Source organism: Rhineura floridana, chromosome 9, assembly GCF_030035675.1.
Source record: "Rhineura floridana isolate rRhiFlo1 chromosome 9, rRhiFlo1.hap2, whole genome shotgun sequence".
NCBI classification, from domain to species: Eukaryota; Metazoa; Chordata; class Lepidosauria; order Squamata; family Rhineuridae; genus Rhineura; species Rhineura floridana.
In genome coordinates, this window is record NC_084488.1 from 84,156,716 (window position 1) to 84,181,385 (window position 24,670).

The 24,670-nt window shown below is 41.9% G+C and overlaps 1 protein-coding gene across 4 annotated transcripts in view; it reads left to right on the forward strand.

The window, feature by feature from the left end:
* The window catches only part of PDE5A (phosphodiesterase 5A), a 108,921-nt gene that overhangs the window by 365 nt on the left and 83,886 nt on the right, over positions 1–24,670 (forward strand). Inside the window, exons 1-4 of one of the 4 annotated variants that reach the window (XM_061585227.1) lie at positions 2,681–2,766; positions 2,862–3,160; positions 19,884–20,472; positions 24,213–24,302. In XM_061585227.1, coding sequence (XP_061441211.1) covers positions 3,153–3,160; positions 19,884–20,472; positions 24,213–24,302 — 687 coding nt within the window. In that variant the 5' untranslated portion in view covers positions 2,681–2,766; positions 2,862–3,152. The other 3 variants (XM_061585226.1, XM_061585228.1, XM_061585225.1) reach the window with 3 other exon arrangements.

The window sequence follows — 24,670 nt, forward strand, 5'->3', positions numbered from 1 at the left end:
CCACAGGGCGGGTGGGACGAGATCTCTCCCCCCTACCCGCTTTTCCTTCCTGGGGGTGGAGGGAGGAGGAAGAAGCTTTGCTGCGAAGCTGGGAGCCACAAACAGCCGCTCTGTGTTGCTGCCCGGACCACTCCCCGCGCAAAGACTTCTCCTGGGATTCTCTGCGGTGCAAGTTCTGCCGTCGCTTTCCTTCATTCTGCCCAACTCCGGTTCAGATCTTTGGCTGCGAGGGATGGAGCCGTGACCTTTCCCTTCAGCGCCTTGTTAGAGAGAGCAAGCAGGGCTACATGCATATGGGACAGCAATTGCCGTTGCTCATCCCCTCTCGTCGGGAGACCTAAATAATGCCCACGCACGCTCGGGGTAACGGATCCGTTTGTGGAGAGCGCTTCTGAACAACTCCCCCGATCGAAGCCTTGAAATGTTTGCTGCATGAACGGTAGATTAGATCCCTGCCCATAAGGCTGAGCTCCCAAGCACGCAGATCACGAGGGTTGCACGTTGGACTGAATGTGGGGTGACGTCCGAGTCAAAGTGCATAAGAGCGGCCTGCAGAGTTTAACGCAGTTACATGGCGGCAAGGCCCGTTGAAACCAGAGGACCTTGTGAGGAGCAACGTTTAGGATTGCCCTCGTTATTCCGGAGCAAGTCCCATTGAACTTGCTTCGGAGTAAACCTACTTTGCCGAACAAGACCTGTGCACTCTTACTTGGGAAGTTTTGGGACAGACAAAAGAAAGCACTTCTTGTTCACTCAGCGCATAGTTAAACTGTGGGATTCGTTCCCACAAGAGGCAGTTATGGCCGCAAACTTGAATGGCTTCAAAAGAGGATTAGACAAATTCATGGAGGATCAGACTATCGGTGACTACTAGCCATGATGGTTGTGCTCCGCCGCCATAGTTGGAGGCAGTATTCTGAAAAGCAGTTGACAGCAGCCGCCGGAGGGGAGAGTGCTCTTGCACTAAGGTCCTTGTTGCGGGTTTCCCATGGGCATCTGGTTGGCCACTGTGAGAACATTATGCTGGACTAGATGGGCTACTGGCCTCTAATCCAGCAGGTTTTGCTTATGTTCTTATGAATAAGTCCCATTCAGCTTTCAATGAATGACCATGGGAGAACAGGTCTGTAAATCTGCTTTTGCAGCCAGCATGACCAGCAGATCACTTAAGACAGCATGTTTGCACCTCAGTCTCCAGTTCCAGTGAGGGTTGCCAAGGTTTTATTTTAAGGGTGACCCCTGTTTTGTAATTTGAATGGGTTCCTTTATTACAGCCCCATATAATGTAAAGGACATCCTTTATTTTAGGATATCCCAGTTACATGGGTTCCTCCAGAAGTTTCCAAAGGACTGCAAACCTTTATTGCCTTTTTGCCATTTTGACAACTGTAAAGCAATTGGGAAGTTTTTCTAGTTTCTCACTCTAGTAACTTAGAAAATTTTAAACCATCAGTGGCCTTGAGTTCACAGATGGGGAGAAATTTCCTTGGGTATAGAGAAAGTGTTGGACAAAGGGATTGTGCTTCTGCTGTGAGAAGTTGTCTAGGATTTAGGTCCAGCAGAAAAACACTTCAGGGCTGGGGATGGAATGGATGACCTTCAGGGATCTGGCCAGTTCCACAGCTCAGTGAGTGCAGAGGACAGTAACGGAGAATGAGTGGAGGCTGTCGCTATGGTATTGCCATGGAGGTTGGGCTGAAGGTCTGGGATGGGGAACCTGAGGTCATCCAGATGTTGCTAGATTACAACTCCCATCATCTGTGTGACCACTGGCCATGTTGGCTGGGGCTGATGGGCATTGGAGTCCAGCAACAGCTGGAAGGCTACAGGTTCCCCGTTCCAGACCTTCGGTCCAACCTTCTTGGCCATACCACAGTGATCTTTCCTCACTCTCCTTTACTGTCCTCAGCAGTTCCCTGGCCCTGGCCTAAGGAAAATTAGAGCCCCTGCAGCAGATCAAAGGCTGATACGCTGAGAAGTATGCCACAGAAAACCAGGTACTGGAAGGGCGGAAACAACAAGGGAGGCCTGTTTCTTACATTTTAGATTTATTTCCAATGTGGATCCCAAGGAGGTATACATCCTTGGGATCCCATCCAGGCACTGACCACACCCAGACCTGCTTAGCTTCAGCAGGGTTGTAGCCTCATGTGCCTTTAGCCCATGCTCTGGGTGGGACATGCTTTGTTTGCGGGCTTCCCAACAGCACATGGCTGGCTACGGGAGCAAACTTGATGCGCCTGGCCAAAACTGACATCAATGAGGGAGAGGGGTGGGGTGGAGCGAGGAGTAGCCCTGCTTGAGGGCACAAACCGTGATGTTTGGGGAGGCTTGCGACCCAGGGGACATGGTGCTTCCTGACTTGGTCGGGCTCCGGAGCGCTGTCTGGGATGATGTGGGAGTGGCGCCCCGCCTTGCGGGCGACCAACGCGATCCAGCCATTGGCGAGAGGTTCTCAAGGCAAACCTCTGATGCTGCGAGTTACAAAGGACCGCCGTTCCCCGCCAGGGGGCAGCGATGCGCTACACGTTGTTAGTGACAGCCCCGCCAGGGCAAGAAGTTTTCCCTGGGAATTTATTATCCGAGGGTGGTTTCGTTCATTTGTTCGGTTGTTTTTTTTTTTTTTTGCTTTTTGGTGTGCGCGCGTGGAGGGGGGGCAGGACGGGCGAGATGTTGCTCTGCAAAGATTTACTGTGGAGATCAAAGAAGCTCGCCTGGATTTCCTCCTCTCTTGTTTGACATGCTGCCTTTTGGAGACAAAACGAGGTATTCTCTTGCTTCTTTCGCCCTGAGGAGCCACTCCTCAGCCCGCGGGTTTGCAACTATTTTTTGACATGGAGTCTGTTTTCCATTTTGCATAGTTTCCTTATAAACAAAAGAAGGGGACGGGACGATGCAGAGAGAGAAAGGTCTCCGGAGCTCCCGGTGGGGCTTGGGGGAGAGGTTAGCAGCTGAAAAAAAGTCTCCCGGCCTCCCCGAGCCGTCCTGTTGGTCGCCTCCGGGATCGGCTCTTGGCTTGCTCGCTCCCCGCATCTCTCGCTGTCTGCCGCTACTGCTGCTCTCGCCATCGGCTGCTCCTCCTTCCCAGATCACTTCGACGGGGATGGATGGGTTTTGAATGAGTTTGCCGCGGCGGTGGCTCTCCGCAGGGGATGGTGCGGTAAGACGAGAGGTGCCCGTTAATGATTGACTCGCAGGTGGCACGGGTCACTGCCTTCCCGGAGTCCATCTGTGGCAGGCAACGCTCCTTTCCCGCCTCTTCCTGCTGTTTAGAAAAAGTATCTCTGGGCACGCAGGCAGAGCTCTCTTTGCCCCCGACAGGGATTTCGAATCGACATAAATCAAGCAGACTAGGATTTTAAAGAGGAAAGGTGGCATGCTAGCAGAAGTGGCATCGCACCTGATCTTCCCCCCTTTTACTTGCTTGAAAGTAAGTGGCACCTCCTGCGCTGGTCCCGCGCCCCGTTTGGGATTCTTGAAGTCCACTGAAGGCCCTAGCACTGTTAAGAGGCAGCCTTTCATTCCCCCAAGCCACTGGCACTTCAGCAGAACTTAATTTCATGCAATGTGCTTGGGATTGGGATTCACCCCCTGCAAAGGGGAGGTGTGGAAATGGGGTGTGTGTGAACCTATTTTGAAAAATGCTGACGCTTTGGGGCTTTTCCAATATATATACTCGTAAAATTGCAAGTAAACTTTTTTAAAAGATTCCAATCACCGCCCCCTCCAAAGAACCCAAAAGCAAGGCCGCAAAGCAGCCCTGTAATATTTGACATTGGCTTTCAAAATATCTGTGTACATTTTATGTAGACATATGCATAATGTGGCCAATGTATTCTAAGTTATGGGGTCTGCAATACCCTTCTCTGTTGCATGCACTTTACTACATCATATTAATAATAATGTTTGCAATTCACAGTCCTTAAAGTAATTGAGTATCTTTTTTGCTTTCATTTAAATGTAAAATACACCCAGATATATTTTGAATGCCTATGATGTGGTGTGCACCAAATATGGTTTTTCAGAAATTCTGCTGTTTATGTATGAGTAAGTATGATTATTCTTGAATGCATAACCACTGGAGCAGCAAGCTCTGACTGACATATTAATCTGTTAAAGTTTAGTTGATTAATCATTGGGAGCCAGTTTTGGTCATAGGCAAAGGTGCACACACGCAAACACATATTTAGGCTGTTTCAGTCACGGTGTGTTCCTGTAATAGGGAATGGAAAATAGAATATTGGATGGCTTTTCCTTCTTAACAATGTGGAACAAAATGGTTAAATTTTAAATTGTCTCATAGTTCCTCCAATATCACAAAACGACACATATTTGGGGTTTCAGCAATTTGCTAATGTATCTAAATTAAGTTAGTTAGTTAGTTAGTTAGAAAGGCAGACAATTAATTAGCTAAAACATTCTTTACTTTGTTGACAGCTGTAATGATAATCTTTTGGTGTATTTTGTATACTGCACACTGTAACTAATATATTCATTATAGTACAGTATTATGTACTAATAGGAGTACACATATCTTATGCATGTGTATATGTAATACCAATTGTGAATGTATTACTTGTACATAATACTTCTGATGCATAACACAAGGGTGTACATTGTGCTGGTTTGTGGAATCTTTTTTATATTTAAATGTCAAACATGGAGGCACTGTTTGAACTAGCCTTGAGAAATAGCAGTTTCTCAGGCAAAGACACTTTATATGCTGATCATATCAATATTTCCTTGGATCAAGTCCTTTAGACTTCATTGGGGCTTACTCTTAAGTAAGTGTGCAATCTAATGCATATGTACCCGAAAGCAAGCCCTGCTGTCTTCAGTAGGGCTTACCCATTAGTATGTATGTTTAGGATTGCAGCCTTAGAAGCTGAAAGTAGTTCCAAACTAATATAAAACCGCAATCATGCTATAATTGCGTGGGCTTTTTTTTAAAAAAAAAACCTCATGCAGATGGATGAATGGCCATGTTTAATGCTAGGATTGTTTTATGTTGTACGTAAATATCTAAGATGTGGTGAAGGTTAGATAAAATGCAATACCATATTCCTGACTTAACCAAGGTCTCCAGTTTTTTACTTTAGGGTTTGTTTGAAAACAGCCTGTAATGCTATACTGTAAAGCTATACAGCATTGTTAACAAAAATTGAGTACGTTAAATTAGGCAGGGCTGAGTCTTCAAAACTTGTTTTATAAACTTATACCTGTGAAATGTGGAAGGTGGTTCACTTTTATATACTTTAAAGTGAAAAGGTGTGTTTCCATTTTAAATAATCTTCTAAAAGTATAACTACCAGTGAGCTTTATAGTTTTTCATGGTGAAGTTATGACAATACCATGGGGTAAGTGGTTTGAAGATCAGATCAATGCATCTGATCTAGCCCAGGGTCAAAGCCTCCTGACAAGGTATTCCGGTATGTCCTGTGGGTGCACACCAGCTTGCACAATCATGCTAGATTTGTATAGCAGTACCGAATTTTATCTTGATTAGCTGGACTAATGGCTTATATAAGGCAGAGTTTGCTTTTTTGTTCTGATAGCAACATGCTCGCTTATAAATGACAACAGCTTGGTTAATGGTCTTAGGAGATGTCGGAAAAGTAAATGTAATATGTTATATCCCACCCAACAGCTTCAGCCGTAAGATGGTCTAGCCTCCAGCATATAGCAAATCACTGGTTACATAGCATTCAATAGCTTTGATTTCTTTAAATACTTACCTGTATGGCTTCCTTTGCAGGGTTTAGTTAGTTAAATAATTTTGTTGGTTTTTTTCTAGTTTAATCTATTGGAGAAATTGAGAGGGACTCCTAATATTGACAGCAATCATTGTGACAGGACTTAATATAAACCATTACCTGTAAGCGGAATATCCTGTGGAATTTTTGTTGTGTCTGCTGTATATTTTTCTGTACTCGATGTAGATCTTTCTTTTTCTGTAAAACAAAATGTTAATAAAATTATTAATTAAAAAAATGTTGCAGCTTGCAATGCTCCTGTTTAGGATTCTCTGTTTCATTCCCCCTCCCTCCCAGGTTTCTAGTTTGTCTGTTTTTTACCCCAACTGTCAGCATTCTGTGGCCACTGAGCATGCTCTGTCTTCATTGGGCTGTTTTAGGGGGCTCCACTGCCTTTGTCACCCCCCCCAGATGTGTGTACTTCTACAAAATTTGGGGCTCTCCTGAGCATGCATATACCTCCCTCTTGGTTTTGTGTTTTTTTGTCTGTGTGAGGACTCACCTTCAGAGAACTGATCGAGCCATTTCACTTTAAGGGCTTCATTTTGTCAATTTGTCTACTTACAAAAACCATTCTTCACATTGCTTATGCCAATATGGATTTGCAGATAGGGGTAGTCAAATAGGTAGATAGCATAGGGGAATGGAACATTCAAAGGGATGGTTTCCACGGTTTTCCAGAGCTTGGAAAAGTTACTTTTTTGAACTACAACTCCCATCAGCCCAATCCAGTGGTCATGCTGGCTGGGGCGGATGGGAGTTGTAGTTTAAAAAAGTAACTTTTCCAAGCTTTGCGTTGGACATACAGGGCACTGATATGGCATGTTGGAGTGACTCCCCTGTGAAGAAAGGTTACAGCATTTGAGGCCTTTTAGTTTAGAAAATAAAGGCAAGTAAAGAGAAGGGGGGACATGGCAGAGATGCATAATATTATGCATGGTATGGAGAAAGTGGATAGGGAGACTCTCTCTCTCTCTCTCTCTCTCTCTCTCTCTCTCTCTCTCATATATATATATAATACTAGAACTCGGGACCATCCAGTGAAGCTGAATGTTGGGAGATTCAGGACAGACAAAATAAAGTACTTCTTCGCATAGCACATAGTTAAAACTATGGATGGCTATCAACTTGGATGCCTTTAAACGAGGTTAGACAAACTCATGGAGGATAAGACTTTCAGTAGCTACCAGCCATATTGGCTTTGTACATTCTCCACTGTCGGAGGCCTCTGAATATCTGTTGCTGGGAACTGGAGGTGGGGAGAGTGCTGAGAGTATGCAGGGCCTGTTTTGGGGCTTCTCATAGGCATGTGATTGGCCACTGTGGGAACAGAATGCTGGACTAGATGGGCCACTGTTCTGATTCCGCAGGGCTCTTTTATGTTGTTGGGGCACATTTTCACTTTCTGTCCTCTCCTGTGTTTGTTGCAGTCACAGCTGTTTCTGTTCCACTACAGTTCAGCATCCTCTAAAATCAATGTTATTTGTGTTGCTATCTGCTATGGCCAAAACTGATGGCAAAAACAATGCAATAAATAATGTAATTTTTTGTGTAATGTTTGCAGACCAAAAAACCATCAATAGCAAATATTACTCGTGTTCACTTGCATTATTTCCATTTCTGACCTCTGATGAACATACAGATTGTAGGAATTTCCACTCCTATTTTCATTTCTTTTCTCTTTCTTTTTTGTAAATATTTTCATTTAGGTTTATCTAGAACATGACACAAAAGAACATTTTAAAAAATCCTTTTTTCATTTCTGATGGAATTCTCTTCACTGGAGCTATTCTCCAATAGCTCCAGTGAAGGAGAGTCCACTGCCTCTCGAAGTAGTCTGTGCCATTGTCAAATAGCTCTTACGGAAGTTTATCCCCATGTTTACCCAAAATCTGCTTCCCTGCCATTTTCACCCATTGATTCTAGTCCTGCCCCCTAGGACAAGCCTGCTCCATCTTCCATCTGACAGTCCTTCAGCTACTCGGAGACTCCATGTTAAAAATGGAGGCAACCATTTTTTATTTGTAATTATATAATTCAGTCCCTGTCCACGGCACTTTATAAAGTACAAGAGAACAGGTCCTTGCCCCAAGGAGCTTCCAATCTAAAATTAACTATAGGGAAGACACCAGAGGAAAGAAAGGGAGGCAGAGGTAAAGAGGGGAAGAAATATGTCTTTATTTCAGTGACACATATTTGGACTTACATTATCATTATTATAAATTTATACCAGGCCTTTTGGCCACAGGCCCTCAAGGCGGCTTACTTAGTTACATGAATGAAAAGAGTCAGGCTGGTAGTTGCTCCAGGCTAATTACATAGAAAAAGTGATGTGTTTATGGGTAAATAAAAACATGTGAAGCCCTATCCAGTTCAGGTTTACTCAAAAGTAAGTTCCACCTGTGTTTGGTGGGCTTCCATCTAAATAATGTGTGCAGCCTAAGGGTCCTTGAGTACTTGGAATGGGTCAGTCTCATTTCTTTAGAAAAGTTAGTACCATCAATCTGGCTTGAAACAATTTTCTTGAGGGATTATTGTCTGATCCCATGCATATTATTCATAGGTAGGTTTGATTTATATTCATCGGGGCTTTTTTCCAAGTAAGTCAATAGAAGTGCAGCTTAAAATCAAGATTTGCACAGTGTGATCTTCAAACGATGTCTTGAGCATTGGAGGGACGCTGCACACTTTGTTTCAGCTGTCTGTGTATTTGCTCTTGGTTGTCATTTACAGTTTATGTTTATCTTGTAATACATTTCCCTTATTTCTCCCTAAGAGAGAGCTCCAGCATTGTATTTATATCGGAGTCGCACTGAAGTTCAGCCTATATAAACAATTTGGGTGTGATCCTTCCCAGGCTCTCCGTGGGCAGAAGTGGCTGTGTGTTCACTGTGTTCTTAAAAAGCCTGACTGGCTGTGGTCAGCAGGGGTTTGGGATGAAGCCCTCCTTCCCTAGTGAACTGTTTGGACTTGGGCTTAAAGTGCTCAATACATAAGCAATTCTAGACACAGAGAACGTGGGAAGGATCATAGCCAATATTTAAAAAAATATATTCAGTGAGCTTTTAGAAGATTTCCTTTGTATAATGAAAATTTTAAAGCAATTATCTTTGAGTCCCATCTCTTCCTCCCCTTAAAAAACATATCCCCTATAACATATCTGAATTAATGGAACTTCATAAGAATCAATTGGATTACACCAGAAATAGAGCTTGCTTTGGAAACTGGATTGCTTCTCTTGAATGTTTAGCATTCTTCAGTACAAGTTGTAAGATGGGGACTGTTCGTCGGCACAATAACTGGGTAGAGTGTTTGCTTGTTTGTTTACGCAAAGCCTACAGAAATGTGTGGGGTGCACAATAGTGCAACCCTGTACTCCCAATCAAGTGGATAGAACTTGCTCAGGAGAACTTCTTAGAGATTTGTGACCATGCCAGCAATTATGTTCCAGTACAGCCTTTGTCAACCTGGGGCCTTCCAGATGTTTTGAACTACAATTCTCATCACCAGCCCAGCTACCATGGCTATGCTGGATGGAGCTGTTGGAAGTTATAGTTTAAAGCATCTGGAGGGCACCAGGTTGGTAAAGGCTGATCTAGCAGTATGGACTGGATCTGGGTGTTAGCCTTTGCAGCTAGAGCTAAAAGGCCAATAGATTTCTTGGCGTACATTCATACCTGTAAAGAAAGGATGGGATATAAATTTATCAAATAAGAGGAATGCTAGGATCTTTCTTGTGTGGTTGATGCAAGACAGCCCTCAAAGATTTTCCAATCAGTGATGAATGAAAACCATCTGTCTTTAATAAGAGTTTTGCCAGTCATGCAGTACTCCTCATCTTAACTCCTAAAATAGATGCTGAGCACTGTGTGGAACTGTAGGGAGGCCACAAATATCCATGGATGGCCATTTCCGCAGTGAAAACAGACTATCACTTTCAGTAGATAAGTGTCCCTAATATGCTGTTGGGCCTGAGAATATTTTGCTGTTTTCCTCTAGGATCTGCCTTAACCTGTATTGGAACTGAGAAGGGAGTGCAGTTTGGAAAACCCTTAATTTGAGGTTCCCTCTGCTGCACACCTTCTGGTCTCGGGGTCTGCAACAGAGGGCTGGTCTCCCGCGCCATCAGTTTCCCCCCAGTTTTCATCTTTCATCTCAGTATTAGTGAGTGCGCTCCATTCACTTGGACAGCAAACAATAATTTGGATCTGTAGAGCTATTTGAACATTTGCTCGGATATATGTGGATACTTCTGCCTGTCCCTGCAGAAAAGAGAAAATATCTGCAGAAATAGGGATGTAATTTTGCACATTCTACGAGGGCAAATCATTCAGGGTCCAAACTGAATATACGCCAGAGACAGTAAGACTGAAAATTACATTTTATAGTTAGATAATTAGCATAAAATATGCATGAATAGAATCAACACTATATATTTTGGCCTATCACACTTATTCAAACATGAAATTGGTTCAGTTTATGGTAAAGCTGCACTCTCTTGAGGTGTTTGGCTGTTGATCATCAGTTACCTGAAAGCTCAGTTTACATTCCATGAAAATTAATCATGTAACATTAATGTGAATTTTTCCATTAATGGAAAAAGTTTATTAGAAGGGAGAAAAAGAATAAACATGTTAATGAATTATTGCTTTTGTCCCTCATGATCAAATTTTAAATTAAGATTAAGAAATATATATCTTGCCAAGAAGCAATGGTATAGTGATAAATTCTGCAGTGCAAGAGCTTATTATGAGTTCCCCCTAAGATGAGCCCCAAAACGCAGACAGCTTTGTTGATGCATAAAATTTCTATGTTGACACACGCACACACACACACCCATTCCCCCTCCACTCTCCTACTGCCACAAAGTTGTGTCTCCATTAGATTTCAATTTTTTTTATGTCGGAAAGTGAGATATTCCTTCTCTTCATTACTGAAGATTTCAGCTGGCTTATATTATAATAGTCCTGTTATTAATAGATGCAGCTACACAGAAGCACAAGTCTAGCTTTTCCAAAACATATTAGCATTTTAAAAATGAGACTTGAAATTACAGTATACATATACTGTGCAATCCAATGTTCTGGGAGTGTTCTGATTTGCCACACAGAACAATGGTGTGAGCAAGAGACCCATGGATTGACGGCTTTTAAAATAGATTTTTAGGCTTGAGCCTTTTGTCATGCTGCTGGAATGCTTTCAAGTTCTCAGTAACAGTGAGGACTACCAAGTTACAAAAATTGAGGAGCACAGTATGATTCTCTAAGATGTTGCTTCTAGGGAGGTCCTGTTTTGCCACTTTTTGCTAAGATGTCAGTACGAGCAGTTTCATGAACCAAGGGGGAAAAAACCCTATCCAGAAGTGTCTTTTAGAAACTGCATGAACCCCATGTGTGTTCACCTCAGATGACAAACATCTGCATCAGTGTTGCATGCCCAACAGAAAGCTGTAATTGGCAGTGGCTTCCTTTTGTGTGTTCATAGACTTTTGTCACATGTGGCAAACAGACTGGAAAATCATGAAATTTCCCAAACAGAATTACTTCTGGGAAATTTAATTTTGTGTCAAGTAGCCCTAAGATTCCTTAAGAGTGGTTTGAAAATATAGATAGACAGATTGGTAGATAGATGCATTTGTATTCTTCCCCTCTATTAAGGAGGTAAGTAGTCACAACAACCCTCTGAAGTAGGTTAGTTAGAGAGATAGTGACTTTCTCAAGATGAGACACAGCTACATTTGTATTCTTCCTCTCCACCAAGGAGCTGAGAGGTCACAACCTTTTGAGGTAGGTTGGACCAAGAGACAGTGACTTGCCCAAGATGAGACACAGCTGAGTGGTTTTACAATGTACAGGACCAGTTACTCTGTACTTTACATCTTATATCTAAGCACGTGTGTCAGTTTATAAACCAAGGAAGAGACTAAATCTCATGTCATAGAAGGGATCATTTTCTTTCAGTCTCTGAAATAACATTTTGGGTTTTGGCTCCATTCTGCCTTCTCCCATCTCCAGAGCTCTAATCAGTCTCTCTACAAAATTCTCTAGCAGGCAATGACCCATAATTACAGCAGAGTTGCTCTGTAATATAATAACATGCCTCTTCCTGAATCTGAAATAAATGCACATGATGAATGGTGTGCATTTTTTTAAAATCACTGGACGAGGTAAAAAGGGGAATCCAGTGCTAGCCCATAAGCACTTTCTTCCTTTTGCTATGTAAGACCAATGATTTTGCAACAGAAACGTATGTGATCTTGTTGATAGGTTTCAAAGCGAGTTCCTGCTCTTGCTTTGAGTGTTGCCAAATTGTTCTGTGATTTATGATAAGTCATAATCAGCGGTGTCCTCTCTGCAAAATAAGGGCCTAGGGCTGAACATGCAAACCACGCACTGCTGTTATTGTGCTTGTATGAGTGTGTCATTTGAGATTAACTCTGGAGGGCACCAAGTTGGGGAAGGTTGATAGATGATCAAATGGTACAGTTTGGATAGAATTACAGTTACACTTGTAAAGGAAAGACAAGGGGAGGGGGATTATGATTCATGAAAGATTCTGCCACAAGAGTTAATTACCCCATGTGAGCAGGCTTTTGGTATGTTTTATCTGTTACTCAGATACTATGTAAGTATCTGATTAAAAATGACATCTATTAACTGGTGGCAAATTGATGCATATCAGCTTCAATCCTTACAGGTGCAATCCCATAGAGATGGTCCATGTATCCAGTGGGGCTTTTCTGTTGCCAGCTATAGAAATGGGAGGGTCCCTATACGGTCATGAATCTATGTCCCTCCGAATAGGAGGGAATTTGAACCATTTCCACATGTGGGTTACTGGCTTGCAGGTCCAGTGGAGCCAATCACATTTTTAACATTGGTTTTCTAATCGAAAGTCATTTTCCCAGTGAAAAAATTAAGACTTTTTCATGTGCTAATCCATGTAGAAGGAACACATGTTACAGGGGGAGCAGGATTGCACCCAGTGGCCCCCTGACAGCTGTGCATTCACCTGAACCAGTAAACAGCTAGTATGAATGTAGATTCCATTTGTATATTTGCCTTGCATGAAGGTCTGGCCATCTGGGGCCCCTTCAACATGTTCATTCCAAATGCAGTGTGTTAATAGACCTGCATCAGGGGTTCCCAAACTGTGGCCCATGGATCACTAGTGCTTGCTTCAGGTGGTCTGTGGCATGTCTGTAGATTTGTGGCTGAAGATGGGAGATGGCACATCCATTGCATTAACTATTCATAGTGATCTTTAATAGTATGTAAAGTGTTTTTAGTGCTTTTGTTTGCTGCCCTGGGCTCCTGCTGGGAGGGAGGGTGGGATATAAATCAAATAATAAATAAATATGTAATTATATTTTTATTGCTTCTTTTACTTCTTACGTATTGTATTACAATTTGAATTCTATGGCTATACAATAAAATGCAATAGATAAGAAACAAAAGAAGCAATACAAATGCAATTCAGAATCATACAGCATCTAGCACTGTGCATTAGTCGCTACAACAGGCATAAAAATAATTAAGTGGTCTACCAAGACCTCAGCAATTTTCAAAAGGTTCATGGGGAAAAAAGTTTGGGAACGACTGACCTAGATGATCAGTGTTGAAACAGACTAGCATGTAGAAATGAGGAAATAACTCCTTTTTCCCAACCTCACGGCCCATCATTCCCTTTCTTTAATTTTATTTATTTAAAGGATTTTTACATCACTATATAGTGGGGCTACGGCCATACTACTCTGAACACACTTGATCTAGAATGGAAAGATGTCAAGGAGAGAAGGAGCCAAAAGCTGAGCCATTGGAAAAGCCATGCAGTGCCATCTCCCCCTCCGCAGGACTGTTGATGTGATGCCCCCAGATGGCTACCTCTTTGGGAGGGAGGAGTCTGATCAAGCTGGTATTTCAGCAGGGCCAATAGAGAGGCTTTTTCTGAAAAATTCCAGTTGCCTTCTAGTAAGAAGACTCATAGGTCTTGTTTTGCTTTTTCGATATTTTGAGCATGGGATCAGAAAGCAACAAAAATAGCCGGGTAAATAAATCAGTATATTTTCTTTGCAGCCTTGACCTTCATATCCCTGTGGTTTTACTGTGCTCCTCTCTGTATTAACAATGAGAAATCCCTTATAGGGCTAAACTACTATTCCTGTATTCTAGATAGTTGGAAGTTAAGCTGTACAAGTTAACTTGTGAGGTCTCCAAGAATAACAATCTAGCATGAGGGTACTTTTTTGGTATTCTCACTCTAACAAGTAGATCACACTGTTTGCCTTATTTAAAAATAATGTCAGCAAGAGATGAGAATTGCATTGTTCGACCATCCTGTAGAAGGAGGCATTTTAGTGCTGAAAGTGTCTCTAACTTGGATCTGATTAAATCAATCTGCTTGCTTATAGCCTTGTACTTAATATTGTTTTAAATTAAACAAGTTTTATTTGCTTCCTTGTGGGAGAGCATTTGTAGGCATTATCAGACCCAATCTACTGTATAATACAGCTAGTGCCATGCACCAGGTCAAGCTTTTGATATAGTCTTATCTCTTTGGCTAGAGCTCTCTGGAAGAAGGCAAAGAAGAATAGAAGCCCTCCAGATAACTGGAGTTTAGGGGTGGACAAATATCTCTGTTTTGGTTCTCTCAGTTTCTAATTTTTTCAATCTAAAATTCAGTTCTCCATATTCCTGCAGTAGTTTGCTATTTTTAAAAAAATCCTAATGAATATTCTTCAGTTTTTTAATGTGAATTTTCCTAACAAACACAGGTGTGTATGCAAATTCCCCCTAATATATGCATTTTCGTAAACATTGGTTGGCTGGAGAACTGCATCACACACTTTGGATAAGTGCACATTTTGAAGGATGACTGCGTTTCGGTTCTCATATTGTTTTGGAAAGTGCAAATTTGATAGATTTGGCTTTAACTGCAAACTGAATTGAATTCCTCTCCATCCCTAGCTGCTGTTATCCACATAGCTCCCTAGATTGTGACCAAAATATGTCATACAGTGGTGCAAATGTTCAGGATCAGCATATCTGATTGTAAGATTAATATAGTGTCCCTAAAACGTGCCTGGCCCAATGCTGTGTTGTATTCTGCTGTATAGTGATTAATACACTCCTTCCTAATCCTTTAACCCTCTAGTACAACTTGTTTTAGGATTCAAAACAAAGCCGAACACGTTGGCCATGTTCTCATGCAATGCTAAGCCCCGGTTTTGGATGATGTGAGCCTTGGGCTCACACACTCCCCCCTCCTAATTCCACATGACTGGGAAGAGGACTTCAGTAGTGCGGGGTAAGGAGTATTGCTAGGTACATAAAGGTCTTGTGGCACCTGCCAGTGGTAAGCAGGTTGAGAGACAAAGAGTGGGCAGGACCAGAGGCCAAAGTGGGTGGAGCATTAGGTGGTTACATTCCAGCAATGCAGAAGTCACAGGTTTCCACACACAGACATGGACACATCTCTCCATCCTCAGTCAAGCAAGAGGCATTATCACCATTCAAGAATGCACTCCAGGTAGGTAACAGCACTAGAGGAGAGTATGGAACAGGGCTTGTAAGAGAGGCCAGATTGAAAATTGATAGAGATTCACATTTGGTCCCTGGGCCTGAGTTTCCCACCCCTGCTATAAGCAATGATGATGATGATGATGATAATTTAGAAAGGAAGAAAAAGGATCAGGAAATCTGGGACTTGGGCCACTCTGGGCTAGGCCACTCCCTAACAACTTCCCACATTTCAGCAAAGTTTCATTTCAGTTTGCAAACTTGCAGACTCTGGTAAGTTTCACGGCAAGCCAACGCCAAACCATGACCTACAAAGCTGACTTGTTAAACTAACCAGAGTTTGTTTGAGCACTCATATGTGCATAACAACAAGCCAGGTTTTGAAGTGAAACTCTTCCAAGGTCCACCTTCCAGCCAGAGATTCCATCCTGTTTGTGCAAATAGCGTTAAACTATGGTTTAGAAGTGTTGTTGTGAATGTGGTTATTGCCATGGACTAGGCACAAGAAGTTCAAATTTATTCCTGCATTCTGGTTGGTCAAGATGCCATATTCCTAATTCTTAAAATGCATGGAACAGCTGCAAACATTGCTGCTAGAAAGCCAGACTGCACTGCCAAAAGAGAGGAAAAGCACACTGAGGTAAAAGCATTCTCTTTGCTTCTTAACATTTGCTAATTTAAAAGGCAGAGCTAGCAAATGGCGCTAATGTAAAGGTCAAAACTCCCAGCAGGTGAGCATCTGAGGTTCCAATACTAGGCAACATCTGCATCCATCCTTCTGTCTTTGTTATTTCAAGATATATAGTGCACACAGAAGAGAGTTAAAAATCAACCAACTATGAAAAACACAATAAAAGACAGCATGGGGAATTATGGGGGGGGGACAATTCTGGGAGATTTTTTGTATGCGATAGAGCACTTCTGAGCATTTTGGTGAATTATATTATTATATTATATTGGTGAATTATATTATTTTCTGTTTATTTAAGACCATTTCTAAGCCACAACATTAAAAATATCTGAGCAATGTACATTCAAAACTCAAAATGGACAATAGCACCATCAGTGTAAGCCACTAAAAACAGAATCAAAGAATACAAAAACAGAATACATCATCATAAAATACAAAAAGGTACAGTCCAGCTTTAGCAGCCAGGGAAAGCCTATTATTTATATATACTCAAATAATAAAATAAAGTAAAATAAGAGGTACGTCTTCAGAAGATGTGATCTCCTGCATGGTGGGTGGAAGAGCATCCAAAGAGCAAGGGCAACAGAAAAATGCCCTTTTAGGAGTCACCCCCATACAGTGGTCTGTAATGTGTGTGTAATGCCACTAACAGAAGCTCCCTAGATGATCACTGATCTACTAGGGCTATATAGGGACAGGCAGTCTTTGAGATTATCAGGTCCCAAGTTTGCTCAGAGCTTTATATGCTGACAACGAAACCTTCAACGTCACCTGGCAGCCAGTGCTATTCCCTCAGCACAGGTGTAAGGTATGCACAACACCCTTACTGCAGGATTCTGCACCAGTTGCAGCTTCTCGACCAATCCAAAGTGAAACTTGCATTGCAATAAGTTTGAGGTTAAGCACATTTCTGAGCCAACCTAATCGACTAACCTAATTGCAGGAGCTGCGTGGATGAAGTAGGTAGAATGAGGATTAGGAAGCCCTGAAGCTCAGAGGCAGGAATGTAGAAGCGAGCACAGCAGCAATGCACAGAGAAACAGGCACATGAAGGAAGAGGTGTGCAGGTGCATGAGATAGGGCAGAGAAGAAAAGGGTGTGAAGGTAGGAGACAAAGCAGTTCTGAGAAGCTAGAGAGACAATAGTTGACAGAGTAGTTAACCAAAGTGAATATACTTTGGCTCACACATGGACACATTGTTAAAATGATGAGAACTTCAGAGTTTCAAAGATAAGTAACTAGCACCTTGAACTGAACCCAGAAAAAGATAGGACAAGTAAGTATTGAACCAACCTGTGGCTTCCAATGACTGCTTCCTGTCAGCAAATGACCAGATAAGTTCTGTGCTAGTTGAAACTTCCAGTCTCCCACCAGCAGCCTCACATAAAGCACATTACAGTGCTTTATCAAAAAGGACACAAAATCAGAGTGGAATGTTACTAATCAAGGAAGAGAGTCTAAAATTGGGAGGGTACCCCAAGATCCATTTTGGATCCTCCCCCCGAATCTAGGTTTATCTTTAATTGATGTTTGGGCTCATATGCACCCCCCCAAACCTTCCTTATGTCCCCCTTTCCCAAACTTACCAAGACAAGGGGGTGATGGGGAGGCTCATCATTACTGTGTGGGCTATGCACTTTAGTAGACATTGCTAGGTCTAGGTGTGCTGGGAACCATAGGTGGTACAGTTTCTCATTTCCCGTGGTTCCCGATGCAGGTGAATGGTGCTTCAGTTCTTTAATATTGCCAGGTCTTAGTGTGCTGGGAGCCACAAGATACACAGATTCTCATTTTCCATGGTTTGTTGTGCTCATGAATGATGCTGTGTGTGTTCTCAGGGCAGTATCCAAGGCTTGGAGCCTGAGGTCTTTTGTTTGTTGTGAACCCCTCTACCCCCTCTTTCATTTTTTGTAGGCTTGGGAAAGGCTTCCTCAAGGAATGGAGAGGATTTTATCCTGTCACAATCCTGATGCCATAATTGGGAACTCAGTGGGGCCTAGAGACTCATAACTGGTTGAATTTTAAAACCAGATTAATTTTGAGTAGCCAGCAAATACATGGGTCTGTTTGTTGTTAGGTTTTGTTCTTCCAGTGTTGGGGGAAAGCTGATGTCAACAATACCTTGTAATCATTTTCCTCTTTTCTATAACAATCCTCTTTTCTGTAACATTCAGCTAGCGTTTCTGGTAGCCTGAATATCTAGCTGTTTCAAAGTATATTGAACTTCCTTACAGCTTTCTCTTCTGGGCAGCCAGTTCTGATGTTACAGCAGGTGAGCACGCCAGAGGATTTGAATGATGTGAGGTAGAAATCCTAGCCAGTGCTAACTTATTTATTTATTTATTTATATCCCACCCTTTCTCCCAGTAGGAGCCCAGGGCAGCATTTTCTTGAGGTGAAAGCAGTGGATGTGCAACTATTGTTCAGCGGGCAAGGGAATAAAGCTGCTCTGGTGAACATCATCCCTTCCCCCCCCCATTTACCAGCAAAAGGTGGCACCAGTGAACAGGTGCTCAGCCCCTGAAAGCCTGAGCATCATTTAGCACTGTTTTCCCCCCTCAAGTATTTTAGTTTGCATGGAAGCTTATGTCTAACTATAATCTGGAAAGTTGGCAGTTATTGCTCCACCATCTGTAAAAGGACAAAAGTTTTGTAGAAATCTGGGCCTTGTAGTGTTACTGAATTAACAAGAGCAATCTTTCAGAAGCAGAGGAATTGAATAATACAACAGTTAGTTGTACTTTGTTCTAAAGATTATGGCAAATGAAAGAATTAGCTTGAATAACAGTATACCTGGTATACATAGCCCAGCAGAAAGACAGTTTTATATCTACAGCATCGTCTCTCTCTTTTAAAAAATAAATAAATTATTTCTTCTTTACCGTACAAATATCGGAACAGTATAAAACAATATATAACACACAAAACAAAAGAAAGAAAAAAGGAGCATTAATCATATTGTTGCATATAAAGAAGTCAATTTTAGTAATTGTTCTCTTTTCCACTTTGATTTTTTCTACCATTCACACACACACACACACACACACAACCCCATATGCAATAAAACTTCACCAAGGTGCTCAAAATTTGTCTAGTGCATTTCTTGAATTCTTTTTTCTTTTTTCTTAAATCAACTTCTTAAGTGTACAAATCAAAATCTTCGTTGCAATTTACATGCCTGTTACAATGTACTGACATATAGCTTATACAATCAAAACATATATACATAGATAAATTTAAAAAGAGGAAATAAAATAAATGTTTCAAAATTAAAACTGAAAGCAACATCATTGTATGGGCATAGCATAGCCTGCTGATCTACGTTGAAGCTGAGTGTGTGTGGGAAAGTACTGAACAGAATTTACAGTGGTCAAAAGAGAAGGTTTCCCCACAACTAGTAGAAGCAAAGCAAATGTATACAAAATAAATCAATATATGCAAACTTTCTTAATTTGAATAATTTGCATAGACAGGAGAAGTGACATAGAACTGGTGGTGTATCAACATTTTAGTTTTTTTTGTATTTTTTTTAAAGTGCAGATGTACATTGGCTTGCCTTACATGTTGGTTATTATATTCTTTCTAAATCAGTCATCCTTCTGAATCCTGAACCATTAGGAATAAGAAGGGTAAGTATGCCGGTACATCTGAGATTAGCTTTTGATGAGAGAGAACAACCTTTTTATGAGATGCAAGATGTTGCGTGTTCAAATGAGCCTCTGTGTTGACTTGGAATGAAGAACATCATGCTGAGGACAAGCATGTGGCTGTACAAAGTGTGCTTTTTATAAAAAAAAACTTGCCATGTCTCGCAGCCATGGATAATAGACGATTATTCTGGGATTGACCCTCCTTAAATATTTATTCCTTTTTAAAAATAAATGGGGACCATTATTTATTGCATTTCTCTTCTTTTGCAGAGAGATGGTCAATGCATGGTTTTCTGAGAGAGTTCATACCATACCAGTGTGCAAAGAGGGGACCAGACAGCACAGTGAAGCTTGTTCTTGTACCAGTCACCAGACTACACGGGCAGAGAGCACTAATTCCACGCCACCAACCAGGAAGATATCTGCTTCTGAATTTGACAGACCCCTTAGGCCCATTGTTGTCAAGGATTCTGTTGGAACAGTGAGTTTCTTGTTGGACTCTGAAAAGAAGGAGCAGATGCCTCTCCAATCCCAGACACTTGGGAATGATGCAGGGGATCAGTGCTCAAGGCTCTTAGAATTGGTGAAAGACATTTCCAGTCACTTGGACGTCACAGCCCTTTGCCACAAAATTTTCTTGCACATCCATGAACTCATTGCTGCCGATCGCTATTCCCTCTTTTTGGTATGCGAAGACAGTTCCAACGAGAAGTTTCTCATAAGCAGGCTCTTTGATGTTGCCGAAGGTTCCACCTTAGAAGAAGCTTCAAACAACTGCATCCGTCTGGAATGGAACAAAGGGATAGTGGGCCATGTGGCAGCTTTGGGCCAGCCTTTGAATATCAAGAATGCCTATGAGGTAAACAAAGAAGGCTTGTGTGATGTGTGTATTTTATCCAGAGAGACTGAGTATGGCAGACCACCAAATCTCAACCATGACTCATCTAGCTGAATGTTTTCTACACCAAATATGAGGAACTGGTGGGCCTCCAGATGTTGTTGGACTCCAGCTCCCATCATGCCCAACCACTGGTCATGCTGGCTGGGGCTGGTGGAGTTGGAGTTGTTAACATCTGTAGGACCACAAGTTTCCACTTCTTGGTCTATGCTGCTGGCCATTGGTGATCTCCAGGGTGTCAAGCAGGGGCATTCCCCATTTCTACTAACTAAATTCTTTTAATTAGAAAGGATGGGGTTTGAACTTGGGACTTCAATGCAACACATGACCCCTCTGCCATTGAGCCATTTCCCTAGAAACGTTCTTAAGCATATAATGTTCCCCTAGAGAAAGTACTGGATGACACTGTCTGGCAGAGATGGGCAACACATAGTCCGTGTGTCATATTTATTTATTTATTATTTATTTATTTATTTATTTTATTACATTTTTAAACCGCCCTATAGCAACAAGCTCTCAGGGCGGTGTACAACAGTATAAAAACAAGTTAACATACAAATGGGCGTGGGTACAATAGACTATAAAAGATATATAAAACAAGATTAAAACAAAAATAGATTAAAATTTAAATTTTAAATTTTAAAATGCCTGGGCAAAGAGGTAGGTCTTTACCTGGCGCCGAAAAGATAACAAAGAAGGTGCCAGGCATATCTCGTCAGGGAGGGCGTTCCATAACTCGGGGGCCGCCACTGAGAAGGCCCTAGCTCTAGTTATTACTCTCCGGGCCTCCCTATGCGTTGGAACCCGGAGAAGGGCCTTCGACGTCAAGCGCAGTGAACGGGTAGGTACATAGCGGAAGAGGCGTTCCGCCAGGTATTGCGGTCCAATGCCGTTAAGGGCTTTATAGGTAAGAACCAACACTTTGAATCTGGCCCGGAAACATATTGGTAGCCAGTGCAGCTGGGCCAGGACAGGAGTTATATGATCATATTTTTTAGCCCCAGTAAGAACTCTGGCCGCAGCATTCTGCACCAGCTGAAGTTTCCGAACCGTCTTCAAAGGTAACCCTATGTAGAGTGCATTACAGTAGTCCAATCTAGAGGTTACCAGAGCATGGATAACTGTGGCGAGGTTCTCCCTGTCCAGATAGGGTCATGGTTGGGCCACCAGCCGAAGCTGGTAGAACGCATTCCGTGCCACCGAGGCTACCTGAGCCTCCAGTGACAGGAGCGGATCTAATAAGACCCCCAAACTACGGACCTGCTCCTTATAATATGCCTCTTGCTGAGCAACAGTTTTGTGGCCTCGCTTGTGAACCCTGCACAAAGTGGCCATTGAGTGCAACCTGTTGAGCAGTTTTGCCTTCATGGAGCTCTAAATAATTTCATTTGGTAATTTCACCTGCTCTCTGTGAGGCACTGACATCACATCACACTATTTTGTATTGCAAAGTGGTTAAGGCATGCCAACGGAATGGGTATACCAAAATGCCCATTCAAGACAATTTGCCCTAGAAGGTGTAGACAAGGAAAGAGAGCATCCTGATGGACATCATACATTACCCCTGCTACACAGAAATGACAGACATGCTTTTATCTGATGTTTTTGTTTTAATCTGCGCTGTCTCTTGTTTTTATTATATTGCATTTTTTGGAATTGTAGTGTATTGTGTGGGTGGTTTTAATTGTTGTTAGCCACCCTGTGTGGTGCCTAGATCGCAGAAGGGTAGGAGCCATTGTGGTGTAGTGGTCAGGATCTGGGAGACCAGGGTTCAAATCCCCACTCAGCCATGAAGCTCACTGGGTGAGTCACTGTCTCTCAGCCTAACCTACCTCACAGGGTTGTTGTGGGAGTTAAATGAGGAGGGGAGCACCATGTACAGCACCTTGAGGTCCTTGGGAAAAAGTTGGGACGTAAATCCTACTACTGCTATACAAACTGTAGAAACATACTTTCATAAATTTATGAAAAGGCAGATTTTGGGCATTTGACATTTCTGAGGATTCATTTTGGGTTTAGAAGAACCCTGTGAAAAAGTACATGGTGCAGAGCATGGCAGTCAGCCTTCTGGTTACAAAAGGTCACTGAAAGCACATAACACCAGTGTGTTCCTGAACTTGTACACTGATGATACTTGCTATAGCACAGTTTATGATGCTAGGTGGATTGGGTTCAACATGCTGAAGAGGTAGCCTTCCCTTGTTGTGATCTCTAAGATCAGTTTAGAACATCATCTTCCATTTGCTCTCCATGTATCAAGACCAAAGATCAGGGGTTCTTAGTGACTGTCCCCACAATTGTGGAGTTGGCAACTTGCCAGAATGGACAGGCAACTAGCAGGAGGAATTAAGTCAGTCATGGCACATGTGCTAGTTTCTTTATATGTTTTATCTATATTCATATAATTTTAATCATGATTAGTAAAATCTGGTTTGCATTTGGACTTCTTTACTGTAGGCAGGGAATCTGAGGACCTGTGGATCATTCCCCTGGTACAGATGACAGGTGGAGTTCCAGGCATTACATTTTGGATTCTGGATATATTTTTAACACTGATATCTGCCTTAAACATTTAAGGTGGGGTGGCCTAGAAATATAAATATAGTTCTATGCTATACAATTATTTGCGGCATTAAATTTGAATAGTTCTGTTAACATCTGGTATGGTAGCATCAGTTTTGCACATGAGTCTCTGCTCTGAAATATGTACAGAGCTGAGCCTAGTCTGAGTAAGAATGCTAGAACTGAACTTTTAAAATTCTTTCCTGAAATGGAAGAACTTGTTTAATCAGTATGGCTTATTTAGCCACGATTACACTTCACTCAGTTTACTTTACTCATTTTCTCCAAGAAGAAAAAATGTTCTAAAAATGCTTTTGCTCTGGGTAAGTAGCATATTATGGTATGTATTCAATCTGGGAATAAGAGGGGAGGAAGAACTACACATTTTTGTAGGCTACCTAATCTCTTTGTGACATTTGGGGTTCTTTATCTGAAAATATGGATGATCCACATAGAGTTTCAATCATTATTTCATAGAACGTAAAAGCCAGGGAAAAAACATGGAGGTTGCAGGGACAGGGCCTTTTTGGTGATGACCCCAGACTTGTGGAATCCCGCCCCCCGAGATATTTGTCAAACTCCTTACTGAACTGTTTTTAAATGATACCTGAAGACCTTTTCATTTAATCAGGCCTTCTCTATTTTTTTTAAAAAAGGGTTTATTCCATTAAAGTTTTTGTATACTATCTTATTTGTTTTCCTTTTAAGTTGAGAATTGTTTTTATATTCTATTATTTTGAGCAGGGAGCCAAGAGCAAACCATGACTACAGTTCATTGTTTTTCTGGATCAAAACAAGCTCTGAGCCCAGGTTCAGAGGCAACACCAAGCCAAACAATGGCTTAGCTCCAAGTAGCATGGCAGCAGCAGGACCAGGGAGAAGTGAGATGGCTGAGGTTTTTCCTGTGAGTACATGCACACTAGTGCATTCACATTTAGCCATGGTTTGGCTTTGCCCTGGAAGGCAAGTGAGAAATCCCTTAAAAATAAATAAATTCTCTTTTCCATTTTTCTCATAATGGAAACACTGATACCAAGAGGAACAGTGAAACAGAATGTCCTATAGTTGCATAAGCTTAAGAAATATGCATGCTTTTTGAGTAAGTGTGTATACAGATATATATTTTGTTCTTTTGACAGGATCCCCGATTTAATGCAGAAGTTGACCAAATCACAGGCTATAAGACACAGAGCATCCTTTGTATGCCAATAAAGAACCATAGAGAAGAGGTAAGGTCATGCATCTGGCTCTTCCTTGGTTGCAGCATTTCCAGCTCCACTAATTCTTTAAACTGTTTTCAGGTTTCAGGCTCTGTCCCAAAGCATAACATTATTCTTTCTCTCGCTTTGAAAAATAAAAGTCTGTCTGCACATGATTGTGCAGAGTACAATTTTGACCTGCTCTGTCAACTATGCAGAATTGGTGTTTAGCCAGTTTCTTCCCCAGCTCGCCCATGTCCCCCAGTGTTGTCATTTTCGAAACAGCATTAGCCATTTTTGACAATGTCAGTGAGTTTGCAATTTCTTTTTGCAAATATAAAACTCTTTTTTTAAAAAATAATTATTTTTCCTTTTAGTTCAACTGAATTTGTATTACA